Source organism: Panulirus ornatus, chromosome 3 (assembly GCF_036320965.1).
Source record: "Panulirus ornatus isolate Po-2019 chromosome 3, ASM3632096v1, whole genome shotgun sequence".
In the NCBI taxonomy this organism is placed as follows: Eukaryota; Metazoa; Arthropoda; class Malacostraca; order Decapoda; family Palinuridae; genus Panulirus; species Panulirus ornatus.
Genome location: NC_092226.1, coordinates 840,899 through 861,495, shown reverse-complemented (window position 1 = coordinate 861,495; position 20,597 = coordinate 840,899). Strand labels below are relative to the sequence as shown.

Sequence of the window (20,597 nt, the reverse complement as noted above, 5' to 3'; positions counted from 1 at the left end):
ACTCCCAGATATCTAAAACACTTCACTTCCTCCAGTTTTTCTCCATTCAAACTCACCTCCCGATTGACTTGACCCTCAACCCTACTGTACCTAATAACCTTGCTCTTATTCACATTTACTCTTAACTTTCTTCTTCCACACACTTTTCCAAACTCAGTCACCAGCTTCTGCAGTTTCTCACATGAATCAGCCACCAGCGCTGTATCATCAGCGAACAACAACTGACTCACTTCCCAAGCTCTCTCATCCCCAACAGACTTCATACTTGCCCCTCTTTCCAAAACTTTCGTCTGTTTCCTTGCGCTACCTCGCAAACGCGGGAGACAGCGACAAAGTATAATAAAAAAATAATAATAATATATATTTTTTCTTTTTTTATATACTTTGTCGCTGTCTCCCGCGTTTGCGAGGTAGCGCAAGGAAACAGACGAAAGAAATGGCCCAACCCCCCCCCCCCCATAGACATGTATATACATACATCCACACACGCAAATATACATACCTACACAGCTTTCCATGGTTTACCCCAGACGCTTCACATGCCTTGATTCAATCCACTGACAGCACGTCAACCCCGGTATACCACATCGCTCCAATTCACTCTATTCCTTGCCCTCCTTTCACCCTCCTGCATGTTCAGGCCCCGATCACACAAAATCTTTTTCACTCCATCTTTCCACCTCCAATTTGGTCTCCCTCTTCTCCTCGTTCCCTCCACCTCCGACACATATATCCTCTTGGTCAATCTTTCCTCACTCATTCTCTCCATGTGCCCAAACCACTTCAAAACACCCTCTTCTGCTCTCTCAACCACGCTCTTTTTATTTCCACACATCTCTCTTACCCTTACGTTACTCACTCGATCAAACCACCTCACACCACACATTGTCCTCAAACATCTCATTTCCAGCACATCCATCCTCCTGCGCACAACTCTATCCACCATACAACATTGTTGGAACCACTATTCCTTCAAACATACCCATTTTTGCTTTCCGAGATAATGTTCTCGACTTCCACACATTCTTCAAGGCCCCCAGAATTTTCGCCCCCTCCCCCACCCTATGATCCACTTCCGCTTCCATGGTTCCATCCGCTGCCAGATCCACTCCCAGATATCTATAACACTTCACTTCCTCCAGTTTTTCTCCATTCAAACTCACCTCCCAATTGACTTGACCCTCAACCCTACTGTACCTAATAACCTTGCTCTTATTCACATTTACTCTTAACTTTCTTCCTTCACACACTTTACCAAACTCAGTCACCAGCTTCTGCAGTTTCTCACATGAATCAGCCACCAGCGCTGTATCATCAGCGAACAACAACTGACTCACTTCCCAAGCTCTCTCATCCCCAACAGACTTCATACTTGCCCCTCTTTCCAAAACTCTTGCATTTACCTCCCTAACAACCCCATCCATAAACAAATTAAACAACCATGGAGACATCACACACCCCTGCCGCAAACCTACATTCACTGAGAACCAATCACTTTCCTCTCTTCCTACACGTACACATGCCTTACATCCTCGATAAAAACTTTTCACTGCTTCTAACAACTTTCCTCCCACACCATATATTCTTAATACCTTCCACAGAGCATCTCTATCAACTCTATCATATGCCTTCTCCAGATCCATAAATGCTACATACAAATCCATTTGCTTTTCTAAGTATTTCTCACATACATTCTTCAAAGCAAACACCTGATCCACACATCCTCTACCACTTCTGAAACCACACTGCTCTTCCCCAATCTGATGCTCTGTACATGCCTTCACCCTCTCAATCAATACCCTCCCATATAATTTACCAGGAATACTCAACAAACTTATACCTCTGTAATATGAGCACTCACTCTTATCCCCTTTGCCTTTGTACAATGGCACTATGCACGCATTCCGCCAATCCTCAGGCACCTCACCATGAGTCATACATACATTAAATAACCTTACCAACCAGTCAACAATACAGTCACCCCCTTTTTTAATAAATTCCACTGCAATACCATCCAAACCTGCTGCCTTGCCGGCTTTCATCTTCCGCAAAGCTTTCACTACCTCTTCTCTGTTTACCAAATCATTTTCCCTAACCCTCTCACTTTGCACACCACCTCGACCAAAACACCCTATATCTGCCACTCTATCATCATATATATATATATAATAATAATATATATATATATATATATATATATATATATATATATATATATATATATATATATATATAAAAGTCATCATGAAGTTGATCATTTTCTTACGTAATACATTTGGTTTATGTTTGTTAACCAGATTAGTCTGTCACAGATTCTCTTCTGGCTGTAGGCCTCCTGTGTAAGCTACTCGTTTAAACTGAATTTTTTAGTTCATGTTCAAATGTGAAGATTTATTCCAATTCATACCAGGAAGAAAACCTGGTCATATCCTGCATGTGGTGTGCTGCGGTACCCGTCCTCCATAATGATATACAGAGAATAATAATACTGTCTGGACCAGAATTTTCTTTAAAACGTAAGGAATTTGTAAAAATTTAGTTACTTGTATAATCATTAGACACTCTACATAGTTTACTCTTCAAGAATCAATACCTCATCACCATGTGTGTCAACAATCCCCTTTTGCTTAAATACTTCTTAAGGTCAGCAAGATAAGAGTATGTCCTCTCATTATGGTGGTGTTTGCCCACCTTAATCATACTGGATGATGGTTGCCGACGACCTCTTCCAGCCAGGATCACCCCGCCGCTCACTACTACCATCAACGTTGCCAAACTAGTCGTAGTAACCACTTCAAGTTTTGATAAATGCTTCATTTAGGAAAAAATTCTTTGATTTATTAAATAGGAAATAGTATGTCCATTTTATTTGTCTTCCTAATACTATTGGGTTCACAATATTAAGACATGAAAGAAATGTTATTATGATATGTACGTTTGGCACATAACAATATTAGCGCATGCGCACATGGCGTCTTCTCTACAACATGGCTTCAGAATCAAACATGGAGGAGTGTATTCCATCTCCCGGCACTCCAGACTCTAGGAAGAGGCCGCTAGACATCGAATCTGATGATGCCATGTCTAAGCGATCACACTATATACCAGGTGAGATAATTCTTATGTCGGAAAGAATGAACTTTAAAGGGATAAAGACGAATCAAGCGAATGAAGTTCATGGGACCTTAACCTCTCGAGGCGAAACATTTTAATATTTTATTTACCACATGTACGTGTTAAAGTAAATAATTTCACATATCCTTTGCTATCTTAGCTTAAACTGTAAGGATCAGGGATACCAGGGCAATGTGAAGAATTGGTTGGTAGTGAGCGTCAAAGGCCAGGTTATGGAGAGGAAAGTTGGATGCGTAATGGTTATATTGGCGGCGGTACAGTGATGGCGTTCCTTCGATCGTGGCCAGACGCGGCGGCCGACGCTGCTGCTGGTGGTGACCGGGGCCGCGCCTGCGTCACCTTTCAGGCCTGTCTTGCCCCGGGCCAACACTCCTTAGTCTATGGAGCTTTACGAAAATGCTTCATATAAGAATTGGGTTCCATGTATGTTTAGGGTCATGGGGCCGTGTGGGGCTCACTGGTCTCGCTCGTTGGCAGTTTTCCTGACAACTGATTAGTTTAAAAGCTTTTTTTTTTTTTCAAAGTTAGGGAGGCCTTGTCTTTGGTTAGGGTGTATTTCATTTCTGTTACCCCATTAACTTACGGAACAGGACGAAAATAGTTTTAAATTACTTATTCTTCTCATGGAAGATATCTAGAGGGACGGTGATTTTGTCGTTTCATTTACAGGTAAATAAGCAGTAGTGGGAGAGTCATGAAGTTAAGGAAAAAGTTTCATGACTTAGATTGTGAAATATATTGAAAAAAAATAACAGCAACCCATGAATACCAACTTCATGTAGCAGGAGTTTACCAGTTTATTTATACAATAACATTAGCTCAAAATATCACAAAGGTTTGCTAGAGCAAGTATGATGCATATTCTCATTAGGTCTTCATCACTGTTAATTTTAGCTACTGATAGATGTATTCTTTATGATTACAATATGTGTTGTACTCATATGGAATTGTTTTTGCCATTGTAAACAGTGATTTCAGTCTTGGATTATCCTTTTGTCACTTCTTAAACATTTTGTTATTAGGTAAATAGTGGTAGGATTATGAAGGAGAGGGAAAATGTGGGTTTAAGTGGTAATGTGATGTAAAATACCTATAAGTATTAAAGTTTAAAAATAATGCACTAATTTTAATGCTTCAGATGGCTTTGTGTGTACTGTTGTTTGTGATATTTAATTGATAAAGCACTCCACTTTAAAGACCAAGATTTCTTTATTGTGGAAGGTAAACTGTGAGTTCAGATGTCTATGAAGATATGGGAATCTGACAGTTTGGTTTATTTCGATAGAATTATATGTTTCAGGATGCAAGATCCTTAGGGCATATATATGTTTACAATCATCAGTAAAAGAAAATTTAAATGATCATTTGCCTTAACAAAGAACAAGATGGTTTATGATAAACAAAGAAAAATCAGTATAATTTGCACTCTGCGTCCAACAGTTTATTCTTCGTCGTCTTAATGTCACAGACCACTAAGAGTTGATGAATCCTTTCACACATGGGATACACGATCTTTTTAGGTGTGCTCCATATCTGAACGGTTGGGATCAGTCATTGCCACTTGTTCTTGTGAGCACCTCTGCATCCAGGAGGTAAGAGGTGTCTGTCCCTATTGTCTTTGAGTAGTCCTTTTGTGAACTTTGGGTCAGCTCCTTCGTCCTTTGTGACAGTATCTGTAAGGAGGACTGGGTGAGGTTTTCTTGATAACTTTTCCATACCCAGTTATTGCTGATGTAATCAAGTGTAGAACACAGTTTTCTCATCATGCTGCTTTTTTTCTTTCTTTTTAGTGTGTGCATTATTTTGAGAGGAAGATGTTAATGCGATTTGTTTATATAGAAGAGCACTGCGCATCCAAGTGTTCTTTTGTTTTTTAAGTTAGAGCGACACAATAAATAAGACTTCTCTCCGTGTATCTTTACCACCTAATTATTCCTTTTGCCTGATATGCTCGACTTGAAACACTGCTAATGGTGCTTCATCTAGCATCCCTGACTGATCAGTTTTCCGGGGTTTTGGCTAACAATTTGTAAGGGCTGACACTTATGTGCACCAAGATCTGGAACCAATGTGCCTCAGGTTTTTAATCCAGCATCCATACCATTTTCTTGTACTTTCTTAATCGTTTTGCTGACTTGCAAATTTAGTTCCAGCAGTGTAGGATAAGTTTCATACTCATAAATTTGAGTTTTAGATTTATGTGGACATTAAATTCACCTAACGTACTGACATACTTGCAAATTTCAAATAGTTGGTTTAATCATATGAAATGTTTTGGCATTCAGTGAAATATATGAATATTAAAGGAAAGTTTGCGTTCATGGCTCGTGCAAAAGATGCCTGTGGCATGAGAAAAGTGGGAGGTGGGCGGATTAGAAAGAATAGTGAGTGGTGAAAGAGAAGAGAGAGGCATTTGGACAATTTTTGAAGGAAAACAGTGCAGATGACTGGGAGATGTATAAAAGAAAGAGGCAAGAGGTGAAAAAAAGGGGAAATGAGAGTTGAGGTAAAAGAGTATCATTAAATTTTAGGGAAGATAGAAAGATGTTTTGGAAGGGGGTAAATAAAGTGCGTAAGACAAGAGAACAAATGGGAACATCGGTGAAGGGGCAAATGGGGAGGTAATAACAAGTAGTGTAAAGCGAAAGGGAGATGGAGTTATCTTGTTAGAATGTTATCTTGGAGAGCAAAAGTGGGTATGTTTGAAGGAATAGTGGTTCCAACAATGTTATACGGTTGTGAAGTATAGGTGATAGATAGGGTTGTGTGGAGGAGGGTGGATGTGTTGGAAATGAGATATTTCAGAACAATATGTGTTGTGAGGTGGTTTAATAATGTAAGTAATGAAAGGGTAAGAGAGATTTGTGGTTATAAAAAAGTATGGTTGAGAGAGCAGAAGAGTGTGTATTGTAATGGTTTGGTCACATGGAGAGAATGAGTGAGGAAAGATTGACAAAGAGGATTTATGTGTCAGAAGTGGAGGGAACGAGAAGTGGGAGAAAACTGGAGGTGGAAGGATTGAGTGAAAAAGATTTTGAGCAATCGGGGCCTGAACATACAGGAGGGTGAAAGGCGTGCAAGGAATAGAGTGAATTGGGAGCTGTGGTTTTGGTGCATTATACATGACAGCTAGAGACTGAGTGTGAACGAATGTGGCCTTTGTTGTCATTTCCTAGCAATACCTCGCGTGCACGCGGGGTAGTGTCATTTCATGTGTGGTGGGGTGGCTGCGGCAGCATGTATGAATATGTACATGTATGCATACATTGAAATGTATAGGTATGTATATTTGCATGTGTGGGCGTTTATACATGTGGATGTGGGTGGGTTGGGCCATTCTTTCGTCTGTTTCCTTGTGCTACCTTGCTAATGCCGGAGACTCCGTCAAATTATAATAAAGAAATGCATTCATATACTCTACAGGCAGATTTTCTTGTATTACAACTGCATTTGGATTTTGTATTGATGTACAAACTGAAGAAAGCTCTACAGAATCCGAAGTGCTGGGTGAATGCTTTTTGTCAGCAGTCTGTTGAATGGTCTCTATCCAACACATGGATTGCCATATGCATATCCATTTTGTTTACATTTGGCTAGATTTGAATGAAAGAGTTACCAATGCTTTGCTTACACTTTATTTGTTTATTTTGAATGTTTGTACCCCTCTGTTTCCCTCTAAGGGGGGGTCTTTTATGAACAGTTTGGGTTCCTGGATCTTGTTTGTAAATCGATCGGTTCATGTCAGAGATATAAAGAAAATTGTATAGTTTGTGGAATACCTACACATGCCTGTAATGATGTATCAGATATTTCAATGCAAAGTGGATATATAGATAGATATATATTAAGCAGTTTTTATCGAGGATGTAAGGCATGTGTACGTGTAGGAAGAGAGGAAAGTGATTGGTTCTCAGTGAATGTAGGTTTGCGGCAGGAGTGTGTGATGTCTCCATGGTTGTTTAATTTGTTTATGGATGGGGTTGTTAGGGAGGTGAATGCTAGAGTTTTGGAAAGAGGGGCAAGTATGAAGTCTGTTGGGGATGAGAGAGCTTGGGAAGTGAGTCAGTTGTTGTTCGCTGATGATACAGCGCTGGTGGCTGATTCATGTGAGAAACTGCAGAAGCTGGTGACTGAGTTTGGTAAAGTGTGTGAAGGAAGAAAGTTAAGAGTAAATGTGAATAAGAGCAAGGTTATTAGGTACAGTAGGGTTGAGGGTCAAGTCAATTGGGAGGTGAGTTTGAATGGAGAAAAACTGGAGGAAGTGAAGTGTTTTAGATATCTGGGAGTGGATCTGGCAGCGGATGGAACCATGGAAGCGGAAGTGGATCATAGGGTGGGGGAGGGGGCGAAAATTCTGGGGGCCTTGAAGAATGTGTGGAAGTCGAGAACATTATCTCGGAAAGCAAAAATGGGTATGTTTGAAGGAATAGTGGTTCCAACAATGTTGCATAGTTGTGAGGCTTGGGCTATGGATAGAGTGGTGCGCAGGAGGGTGGATGTGCTGGAAATGAGATGTTTGAGGACAGTGTGTGGTGTGAGGTGGTTTGATTGAGTAAGTAACGTAAGGGTAAGAGAGATGTGTGGAAATAAAAAGAGCGTGGTTGAGAGAGCAGAAGAGGGTGTTTTGAAATGGTTTGGGCACATGGAGAGAATGAGTGAGGAAAGATTGACCAAGAGGATATATGTGTCGGAGGTGGAGGGAACGAGGAGAAGAGGGAGACCAAATTGGAGGTGGAAAGATGGAGTGAAGAAGATTTTGTGTGATCGGGGCCTGAACATGCAGGAGGGTGAAAGGAGGGCAAGGAATAGAGTGAATAGGAGCGATGTGGTATACCGGGGTTGACGTGCTGTCAGTGGATTGAATCAGGGCATGTGAAGCGTCTGGGGTAAACCATGGAAAGCTGTGTAGGTATGTATATTTGTGTGTGTGGACGTATGTATATACATGTGTATGGGGGTGGGTTGGGCCATTTCTTTCGTCTGTTTCCTTGCGCTACCTCGCAAACGCAGGAGACCGACAAAAAAAAAAAAAAAAAAAAATTAAGCAGTGCTTGATGAAAATGATGGTTTGCAAGTATGAGTAATTGATTGTAGGAGTAGGATTTAAGTATTAATTTTTTTTAGCTCCTGCCAACTTACAGAACTTGAAATTGTTTGAGTAAGAGGTGTTACACTTAAAATGCCATACCTTATATACCTTCTACACTTTGTGAGGATTCCATTGCTGCCAAAATAATTTTCCGTCATTTCTTCCTCACCTGCCATCTTTTTCAGTTTTACTTTGTATTCTGATGAATGATATTAGACAGGGTGATAATTGTTAATTTGATGAATTAATGTGAGAGCCCCTACCTCTATGGAGCACTGTGCTGGAGTTGCCCTCCACGTGGTGAGGCACAGGCTAAGAAGCAGGGCTGGAGTCTACTAGTTATGCTGAAGAGTAAAATGAACAAGCAATTGAGGGTGGTGGCTCTAAATGTAAATGGGATGACCGGTGAGAATAAAGGGAGGGAGCTTGTGGTAGAATTTAATTGTTATAGTTTGGATGTGCTGGGGATTAGTGAAACCCATATTCTTGGGAAGGATGAATGGAGTGAAAATATAAATTGTGAATGCACATTATCGGAGAATGTGGAAGGAGTGATATGGACAGGAATGAATGAAAATTGTATGGGAAGAGGGAAAGAAGTATGTGCAATTGTGCTATCACCAAGAGTATATGTTGGTGTTACTGATTATGGATGGAATGGATCAAGAATAATGTGAATGAAAGGAAAGATTGGAATTGTAAAGTATGCATGGGTATGTGTATATGCACTCATGGATATGAAGACTGCAAGGTAAGGATGAAATGAAGGGTTTCGAGAGAAATTTAAATGACCTTAAATGGTTTTGAGAAGAGAAAGGTGTTTGTATTGAATGATTTCAATGCTATGGTGGGATGTGATGAAATTGGTGGTGAGGTTGGTAAAGGAAGAGTGTGAAAGGAGGGTAACCAAAATTTAGATGGAAGTGCAATAAATGTAGGGATGCTGTCATGTGTGAATGAAGTGTTTAAAACTTTAGAGAAAGACTGTTAAAGGATGTGGAATTAGTTGTTGGATACAAGATTATGAAATACAGGAATGAAGTACAGGTTTTGTGAAATACAAGAATGAAAAGGGAAATGTATGGTGAATGGGTGAGATTCGAAGTGCTTTTGAAAAAAGGCATATGATTGGTTGCTTCACAGGAATGTATCAGAGGAAGTTCAGCAAAGGAGGAAGGAAGTATATAAGATTTGTAAGCAGAACGTTACGAACTGTTAGAGGAAAGGAAAAAAGTGTAGACAAAGATTTTGGAAGAAAGGTTTGAGATAACAGTTTTGGGAAAATAAGAAAATGTACTGAAAGGAGGTGAAAATGGAAAGAGGTGAATATAAGAGTAGACTTCTTAATGCAAGAAGTAAGGAAAGGGAATTACTGAGTCAAAAGGAGGAAGTGAAAGGAAGATAGAAAGAGTATTTTGAAGAACTGATAAATCTGGGATAAGATGAGGCATTAGGTGTTACATGCATAGGTATGGAGGATGGAAGGATTAGGATAAAGTGCAAGGGCCTACAGCAAGAAGGGAGATAAAAAGGGTGATAATGAACCTGAAGGTAGGAAAGGCACTTGGATTGGATGGGATTATGGCTGATATGTTGAAGTATGGAGGTGAAAGTGTGATTGGTTACATTTGATATATAACATGGAAACAAGGTTGTGCATGAGGATTGGTAGAAATCTGTTAGTGTTCCTTTTTTCACAGGAAATGCTGATAAAGGGGTAAGTAGCAATTATAGGGGATAAATTTTTAAGTTTATTATTTTATTTTATTTTGCTTTGTTGCTGTCTCCCGCGTTAGCGAGGTAGCGCAAGGAAACAGACGAAAGAATGACCCAACCCACCCACAGACACATGTATATACATACACGTCCACACACGCAAATATACATACCTATACATCTCAATGTATATTTATTATTATTATACTTTGTCGCTGTCTCCCGCGTTTGCGAGGTAGCGCAAGGAAACAGACGAAAGAAATGGCCCAACCCCCCCATACACATGTATATACATACGTCCACACACGCAAATATACATACCTACACAGCTTTCCATGGTTTACCCCAGACGCTTCACATGCCTTGATTCAATCCACTGACAGCACGTCAACCCCGGTATACCACATCGCTCCAATTCACTCTATTCCTTGCCCTCCTTTCACCCTCCTGCATGTTCAGGCCCCGATCACACAAAATCTTTTTCACCCCATCTTTCCACCTCCAATTTGGTCTCCCTCTTTTCCTCGTTCCCTCCACCTCCGACACATATATCCTCTTGGTCAATCTTTCCTCACTCATTCTCTCCATGTGCCCAAACCACTTCAAAACACCCTCTTCTGCTCTCTCAACCACGCTCTTTTTATTTCCACACATCTCTCTTACCCTTACGTTACTCACTCGATCAAACCACCTCACACCACACATTGTCCTCAAACATCTCATTTCCAGCACATCCATCCTCCTGCGCACAACTCTATCCATAGCCCACGCCTCGCAACCATACAACATTGTTGGAACCACTATTCCTTCAAACATACCCATTTTTGCTTTCCGAGATAATGTTCTTGACTTCCAAACATTCTTCAAGGCTCCCAGAATTTTCGCCCCCTCCCCCACCCTATGATTCACTTCCGCTTCCATGGTTCCATCTGCTGCCAGATCCACTCCCAGATATCTAAAACACTTTACTTCCTCCAGTTTTCCTCCATTCAAACTTACCTCCCAATTGACTTGACCCTCAACCCTACTGTACCTAATAACCTTGCTCTTATTCACATTTACTCTTAACTTTCTTCTTTCACACACTTTACCAAACTCAGTCACCAGCTTCTGCAGTTTCACACATGAATCAACCACCACGCTGTATCGTCAGCGAACAACTGACTCACTTCCCAAGTTCTCTCATCGACAACAGACTGCATACTTGCCCCTCTTTCCAAAACTCTAGCATTCACTTCCCTAACAACCCCATCCATAAAGAAATTAAACAACCATGGAGACATCACACACCCCTGCCGCAAACCTACATTCACTGAGAACCAATCACTTTCCTCTCTTCCTACACGTACACAAGCCTTACATCCTCGATAAAAACTTTTCACTGCTTCTAACAACTTGCCTCCCACACCATATATTCTTAATACCTTCCATAGAGCATCTCTCTCAACTCTGTCATATGCCTTCTCCAGATCCATAAATGCTACATACAAAACCATTTGCTTTTCTAAGTATTTCTCACATACATTCTTCAAAGCAAACACCTGATCCACACATCCTCTACCACTTCTGAAACCACACTGCTCTTCCCCAATCTGATGCTCTGTACATGCCTTCACCCTCTCAATCAATACCCTCCCATATAATTTACCAGGAATACTCAACAAACTTATACCTCTGTAATTTGAGCACTCACTCTTATCCCCTTTGCCTTTGTACAATGGCACTATGCACGCATTCCGCTAATCCTCAGGCACCTCACCATGAATCATACATACATTAAATAACCTTACCAACCAGTCAACAATACAGTCACCCCCTTTTTTAATAAATTCCACTGCAATACCATCCAAACCTGTTGCCTTGCTGGCTTTCATCTTCCGCAAAGCTTTTACTACCTCTTCTCTGTTTACCAAATCATTTTCCCTAACCCTCTCACTTTGCACACCACCTCGACCAAAACACCCTATATCTGCCACTCTATCATCAAACACATTCAACAAACCTTCAAAATACTCACTCCATCTCCTCACATCACCACTACTTGTTATCACCTCCCCATTAGCCCCCTTCACTGAAGTTCCATTTGCTCCCTTGTCTTACGCACTTTATTTACCTCCTTCCAAAACATCTTTTTATTCTCCCTAAAATTTATTGATACTCTCTCACCCCAACTCTCATCTGCCCTCTTTTTTACCTCTTGCACCTTTCTCTTGACCTCCTGCCTCTTTCTTTTATACATCTCCCACTCATTTGCATTTTTTCCCTGCAAAAAATCGTCCCAATGCCTCTCTCTTCTCTTTCACTAATAATCTTACTTCTTCATCTCACCACTCACTACCCTTTCTCATCAACCCACCTCCCACACTTCTCATGCCACAAGCATCTTATGTGCCAGCCATCACTGTTTCCCTAAATACATCCCATTCCTCCCCCACTCCCCTTACCTCCTTTGTTCTCACCTTTTTCCATTCTGTACTCAGTCTCTCCTGGTACTTCCTCACACAGGTCTCCTTTCCATGCTCACTTACTCTCACCACTCTCTTCACCCCAACATTCTCTCTTCTTTCCTGAAAACCCATACAAATCTTCACCTTCACCTCCACAAGATAATGATCAGACATCCCTCCAGTTGCACCTCTCAGCGCATTAACATCCAAAAGTCTCTGTCTCACACGCCTGTCAATTAACACGTATTCCAATAACACTCTCTGGCCATCTCTCCTACTTACATAAGTATACTTATATATATCTCGCTTTTTAAACCAGGTATTCCCAATCACCAATCCTTTTTTAGCACATAAATCTACAAGCTCTTCACCATTTCCATTTACAACACTGAACACCCCATGTATACCAATTATTCCCTCAACTGCCACATTACTCACCTTTGCATTCAAATCACCCATCACTGTAACCCGATCTTGTGCATCAAAACCACTAACACACTCATTCAGCTGCTCCCAAAACACTTGCCTCTCTTGATCTTTCGTCTCATGCCCAGGTGCATATGCACCAATAATCACCCATCTCTCTCCATCAACTTTCAGTTTTTTTTTTTTTTTTTTTTTTTTTTGCGCTTTGTCACTGTCTCCCGCATTTGCGAGGTAGCGCAAGGAAACAGACGAAAGAAATGGCCCAACCCACCCCCATACACATGTATATACATACGTCCACACACGCAAATATACATACCTACACAGCTTTCCATGGTTTACCCCAGACGCTTCACATGCCTTGATTCAATCCACTGACAGCACGTCAACCCCGGTATACCACATCGCTCCAATTCACTCTATTCCTTGCCCTCCTTTCACCCTCCTGCATGCTCAGGCCCCGATCACACAAAATCTTTTTCACTCCATCTTTCCACCTCCAATTTGGTCTCCCTCTTCTCCTCGTTCCCTCCACCTCCGACACATATATCCTCTTGGTCAATCTTTCCTCACTCATTCTCTCCATGTGCCCAAACCATTTCAAAACACCCTCTTCTGCTCTCTCAACCACGCTCTTTTTATTTCCACACATCTCTCTTACCCTTACGTTACTTACTCGATCAAACCACCTCACACCACACATTGTCCTCAGACATCTCATTTCCAGCACATCCATCCTCCTGTGCACAATTTTATCCATAGCCCACGCCTCGCAACCATACAACATTGTTGGAACCACTATTCCTTTAAACATACCCATTTTTGCTTTCCGTGATAATGTTCTCGACTTCCACACATTCTTCAAGGCTCCCAGGATTTTTGCCCCCTCCCCCACCCTATGACCCACTTCCGCTTCCATGGTTCCATCTGCTGCCAGATCCACTCCCAGGTATCTAAAACACTTTTTTTCCTCCAGTTTTGCTCCATTCAAACTTACCTCCCAGTTGACTTGACCCTCAACCCTACTGTACCTAATAACCTTGCTCTTATTCACATTTACTCTTAACTTTCTTCTTTCACACACTTTACCAAACTCAGTCACCAGCTTCTGCAGTTTCTCACATGAATCAGCCACCAGGGCTGTATCATCAGCAAACAGCAACTGACTCACTTCCCAAGCTCTCTCATCCCCAGCAGACTTCATACTTGCCCCTCTTTCCAAAACTCTTGCATTCACCTCCCTAACAACCCCATCCATAAACAAATTAAACAACCATGGAGACATCACACACCCCTGCCGCAAACCTACATTCACTGAGAACCAATCACTTTCCTCTCTTCCTACACGTACACATGCCTTACATCCTCGATGAAAACTTTTCACTGCTTCTAACAACTTGCCTCCCACACCATATATTCTTAATACCTTCTACAGAGCATCTCTATCAACTCTATCATATGCCTTCTCCAGATCCATAAATGCTACATACAAATCCATTTGCTTTTCTAAGTATTTCTCACATACATTCTTCAAAGCAAACACCTGATCCACACATCCTCTACCACTTCTGAAACCACACTGCTCTTCCCCAATCTGATGCTCTGTACATGCCTTCACCCTCTCAATCAATACCCTCCCATATAATTTTCCAGGAATACTCAACAAACTTATACCTCTGTAATTAGAGCACTCACTCTTATCCCCTTTGCCTTTGTACAATGGCACTATGCATGCATTCCGCCAATCCTCAGGCACCTCACCATGAGTCATACATACATTGAATAACCTTACCAACCAGTCAACAATACAGTCACCCCCTTTTTTTAATAAATTCCACTGCAATACCATCCAAACCCGCTGCCTTGCCGGCTTTCATCTTCCGCAAAGCTTTTAGTACCTCTTCTCTGTTTACCAAATCATTTTCCTTAACCCTCTCACTTTGCACACCACCTCGACCAAAACACCCTATATCTGCCACTCTATGATCAAACACATTCAACAAACCTTCAAAATACTCACTCCATCTCCTTCTCACATCACCACTACTTGTTATCACCTCCCCATTTGCGCCCTTCACTGAAGTTCCCATTTGCTCCCTTGTCTTACGCACTTTATTTACCTCCTTCCAGAACATCTTTTTATTCTCCCTAAAATTTAATGATACTCTCTCACCCCAACTCTCATTTGCCCTTTTTTTCACCTCTTGCACCTTTCTCTTGACCTCCTGTCTCTTTCTTTTATACGTCTCCCACTCAATTGCATTTTTTCCCTGCAAAAATCGTCCAAATGCCTCTCTCTTCTCTTTCACTAATACTCTTACTTCATCCCACCACTCACTACCCTTTCTAATCAACCCACCTCCCACTCTTCTCATGCCACAAGCATCTTTTGCGCAATCCATCACTGATTCCCTAAATACATCCCATTCCTCCCCCACTCCCCTTACTTCCATTGTCCTCACCTTTTTCCATTCTGTACTCAGTCTCTCCTGGTACTTCCTCACACAAGTCTCCTTCCCAAGCTCACTTACTCTCACCACCCTCTTCACCCCAACATTCACTCTTCTTCTCTGAAAACCCATACAAATCTTCACCTTAGCCTCCACAAGATAATGATCAGACATCCCTCCAGTTGCACCTCTCAGCACATTAACATCCAAAAGTCTCTCTTTCGCGCGCCTGTCAATTAACACGTAATCCAATAATGCTCTCTGGCCATCTCTCCTACTTACATAAGTATACTTATGTATATCTCACTTTTTAAACCAGGTATTCCCTGTCATCAGTCCTTTTTCAGCACATAAATCTACAAGCTCTTCATTTCCATTTACAACACTGAACACCCCATGTATACCAATTATTCCCTCAACTGCCACATTACTCACCTTTGCATTCAAATCACCCATCACTATAACTCGGTCTCGTGCATCAAAACCACTAACACACTCATTCAGCTGCTCCCAAAACACTTGCCTCTCATGATCTTTCTTCTCATGCCCAGGTGCATATGCACCAATAATCACCCATCTCTCTCCAGCAACTTTCAGTTTTACCCATATTAATCGAGAATTTACTTTCTTACATTCTATCACATACTCCCACAACTCCTGTTTCAGGAGTACTGCTACTCCTTCCCTTGCTCTTGTCCTCTCACTAACCCCTGACTTTACTCCCAAGACATTCCCAAACCACTCTTCCCCTTTACCCTTGAGCTTCGTTTCACTGAGAGCCAAAACATCCAGGTTCCTTTCCTCAAACATACTACCTATCTCTCCTTTTTTCACATCTTGGTTACATCCACACACATTTAGGCACCCCAATCTGAGCCTTCGAGGAGGATGAGCACTCCCCGCGTGACTCCTTCTTCTGTTTCCCATTTTTAGAAAGTTAAAAAAAATACAAGGAGGGGAGGATTTCTGGCCCCCCGCTCCCGTCCCCTCTAGTCGCTTTCTACGACACGCGAGGAATGCGTGGGAAGTTTTCTTTCACCCCTATCCCCAGGGATAATTTACATATATATATACACATACACACACATACACACACACACGCACATATACACAAACACACACATACATATATATACATATGAAAAAAATGTAAGAAACAATTTAGAAAACTGAAACTTCTAGCTTGAAATGAAATGAAAAAATGAATGTCACATAAAGGTTCAACCTCTGGCTATGGAAAAAGGAAATGTTTGATTTATTTACACAAACGTCAATAGTAGTTCTCATCAATTTAACCACTGTATCAATAAGCTTCAAATGTCTAAGCTACATTTTTTCCAATTTCACTATTTTCTTGTCAAAGCACCATGTATGAAAACTATCACTCCAGTAACACAACTATAAACATTTACTTCCCTTTTAAAAAAAGTTCTGGGGAAGTCTGTCTCGATACACTGCGGGACACTCTACCACCTGGCGAGGTTTGTGTTGCAATGGTTCTTGATTCACAAATGTAGTAGCATCACTGGTGGGCCAAGGTAGTTCCGTTGGCGAAGAGGAGCTCATGAAACATGTCGGAAAGCATGCTACTGCAGGCAGGAGTGAAGGCTGATGCAAACTGGTATCGCTCTGAATGATGTGATGGGGACGAGATGATCCTCTGACTCACGTCCTAGAGATCCGATCCCACAGAGCGGACGAAGCTTTAAGGCTGTGTGTTCAGCGAGGTGACAACAGTGCCAGCCGTTCGTTGCCAACCACCATCAGCAGAGGAATTCGAACGAGGCGTATCGGGATCACTATGCAGCACCACGTACCACCACGCAGCACCACGTACCACCACACAGCACCACGTACTGCGTACCATGTACCACGTAGTTACTGATACCTACATGAAGGTGGTGATCTGCCGTGTGAATGCTCTTGACCGCCGCAGTTTTATCCATATCAATCTAAAATTTACTTTCTTACACTCTATCACATACTCCCACCACTCTTGTTTCAGGAGTAGTGCTACTCCTTCCCTTGCTCTTGTCCTCTCACTAACCCCTGACTTTACTCCCAAGACATTCCCAAACCACTCTTCCCCTTTACCCTTGAGCTTCGTTTCATTTAGAGCTAAAATATCCAGGTTCCTTTCCTCAAACATGCTACCCATGTTTCCTTTTTTTCTCCTCTTGGTTACAAGCACACACATTTAGACACCCCAATCTGAGCCTTCGAGGTGGATGAGCACTCCGCGCGTGACTCATTCTTCTGTTTCCCCTTTTAGAAAGTTAAAATCCAAGGAGGGGAGGGTTTCTGGCCCCCCGGTCCTGTCCCCTTTAGTCGCCTTATACGACATGTGAGGAATGCGTGGGAAATATTCTTTCTCCCCTATCCCAAGGGATAGTATGCCAGGAAAAGTGTATGCAAGAGTGTTGAGTGATATAGCAGTGGAAATGACTGAATGTGTAAAAGGGATAAGTAGCAATTATAGGGGATATATTTGTTAAGTACGCTAGGAAAAGTGTATGCAAGAGTGTTGATTGATATAGTAATGGAAATGACTGCATGCAGAATAAGTTAGGAGCAAGGGGGTTTTTAGGAAAGGTAGGGAACATGTGGATCGGATTTTAGTGACAAAAATGACAGTGGAAAAGTATCCAACAAAAAGTTAAGAAGCTGTATGCTGCTTTTATGGATTTGGAGAAAGCTTATGACAGAGTTGAGTGGAATGCCTGATGGTATGTGTTAAGGATATATATAGGGTTTATTTAGGTTTTATTTTATTTTATTTTATTTTTTTTTTATTTTTTTTTTTTTTTTTTGCTTTGTCGCTGTCTCCCGCGTTTGCGAGGTAGCGCAAGGAAACAGACGAAAGAAATGGCCCAACCCACCCCCATACACATGTATATACATACGTCCACACACGCAAATATACATACCTACACAGCTTTCCATGGTTTACCCCAGACGCTTCACATGCCTTGATTCAATCCACTGACAGCACGTCAACCCCGGTATACCACATCGCTCCAATTCACTCTATTCCTTGCCCTCCTTTCACCCTCCTGCATGTTCAGGCCCCGATCACACAAAATCTTTTTCACTCCATCTTTCCACCTCCAATTTGGTCTCCCTCTTCTCCTCGTTCCCTCCACCTCGGACACATATATCCTCTTGGTCAATCTTTCCTCACTCATTCTCTCCATGTGCCCAAACCACTTCAAAACGCCCTCTTCTGCGCTCTCAACCACGCTCTTTTTATTTCCACACATCTCTCATACCCTTACGTTACTCACTCGATCAAACCACCTCACACCACACATTGTCCTCAAACATCTCATTTCCAGCACATCCATCCTCCTGCGCACAACTCTATCCATAGTCCACGCCTCGCAATCATACAACATTGTTGGAACCACTATTCCTTCAAACATACCCATTTTTGCTTTCCGAGATAATGTTCTCGACTTCCACACATTCTTCAAGGCTCCCAGAATTTTCGCCCCCTCCCCCACCCTATGATCCACTTCCGCTTCCAGCTTCTGCAGTTTCTCACATGAATCAGCCACCAGCGCTGTATCATCAGCGAACAACAACTGACTCACTTCCCAAGCTCTCTCATCCCCAACAGACTTCATACTTGCCCCTCTTTCCAAAACTCTTGCATTTACCTCCCTAACAACCCCATCCATAAACAAATTAAACAACCATGGAGACATCACATACCCCTGCCGCAAACCTACATTCACTGAGAACCAATCACTTTCCTCTCTTCCTACACGTACACATATCTTTTTCTTTTCTTTCAAACTATTCGCCATTTCCCGCATTAGCGAGGTAGCGTTAAGAACAGAGGACTGGGCCTTTGAGGGAATACCCTCACCTGGCCCAATTCTCTGTTCCTTCTTTTGAAAAAAAAAAAAAGAAAAACGAGAGGGGAGGATTTCCAGCCCCCCGCTCCCTCCCCTTTTAGTCGCCTTCTACGACACGCAGGGAATACGTGGGAAGTATTCTTAATCCCCTATCCCCAGGGATATATATATATATATTATATATATATATATATATATATATATATATATATATATATATATATATATATATATATATATATTCTTTTCTTTCTTTTAAACTATTCGCCATTTCCCGCGTTAGCGAGGTAGCGCTAAGAACAGAGGACTGGGCCTTTTTTGGAATATCCTCAACTGGCCCCCTCTGTTCCTTCTTTTGGAAAATTTAAAAAAAAAAAAACGAGAGGGGAGGATATCCAGCCCCCCGCTCCCTCCCCTTTTAGTCGCCTTCTACGATACGCAGGGAATACGTGGGAAGTATTCTTAATCCCCTATCCCCAGGGATATATATATATTTTTTCTTTCTTTTAAACCATTCGCCATTTCCCGCATCAGCGAGGTAGCGTTAAGAACAGAGGACTGGGCCTTTTTTGGATTATCCTCACCTGGCCCCCTCTGTTCCTTCTTTTGGAAAATTGAAAAAAAAAAAACCGAGAGGGGAGGATTTCCAGCCCCCCACTCCCTCCCCTTTTAGTCGCCTTCTACGACACACAGGGAATATGTGGGAAGTATTCTTAATCCCCTATCCCCTATATATATATATATATATATATATATATATATATATATATAGAGGGGACGGGAGCGGGGGGCCAGAAATCCTCCCCTCCTTGTATTAACTTTCTAAAATGGGAAACAGAAGAAGGAGTCACGCGGGGAGTGCTCATCCTCCTCGAAGGCTCAGAGTGGGGTGCCTAAATGTGTGTGGATGTAACCAAGATGTGAAAAAAGGAGAGATAGGTAGTATGTTTGAGGAAAGGAACCTGGATGTTTTGGCTCTGAGTGAAACGAAGCTCAAGGGTAAAGGGGAACAGTGGTTTGGGAATGTCTGGGGAGTAAAGTCAGGGGTTAGTGAGAGGACAAGAGCAAGGGAAGAAGTAGCAATACCCCTGAAACAGGAGTTGTGGGAGTATGTGATAGAGTGTAAGAAAGTAAATTCTCGATTAATATGGGTAAAACTGAAAGTTGATGGAGAGAGGTGGGTGATTATTGGTGCATATGCACCTGGGCATGAGAAGAAAGATCAAGAGAGGCAAGTGTTTTGGGAGCAGCTGAATGAGTGTGTTAGTGGTTTTGATGCACGAGACCGGGTTATAGTGATGGGTGATTTGAATGCAAAGGTGAGTAATGTGGCAGTTGAGGGAATAATTGGTATACATGGGGTGTTCAGTGTTGTAAATGGAAATGGTGAAGAGCTTGTAGATTTATGTGCTGAAAAAGGACTGATGATTGGGAATACCTGGTTTAAAAAGCGAGATATACGTAAGTATACTTA

At 41.8% G+C, this 20,597-nt stretch overlaps 1 protein-coding gene across 1 annotated transcript in view; it reads left to right on the top strand.

Moving 5' to 3' along the window:
* The first annotated feature begins 2,945 nt into the window (after window positions 1-2,945).
* Window positions 2,946-20,597, top strand: part of ps (RNA-binding protein Nova-1-like protein passilla) — a 66,308-nt gene continuing 48,656 nt past the window's right edge. The window contains exon 1 of the mRNA XM_071690391.1: window positions 2,946-3,108. Coding sequence (XP_071546492.1) covers window positions 2,961-3,108 — 148 coding nt within the window. The 5' untranslated portion in view covers window positions 2,946-2,960. The remainder of the gene's footprint in view (window positions 3,109-20,597) is intronic.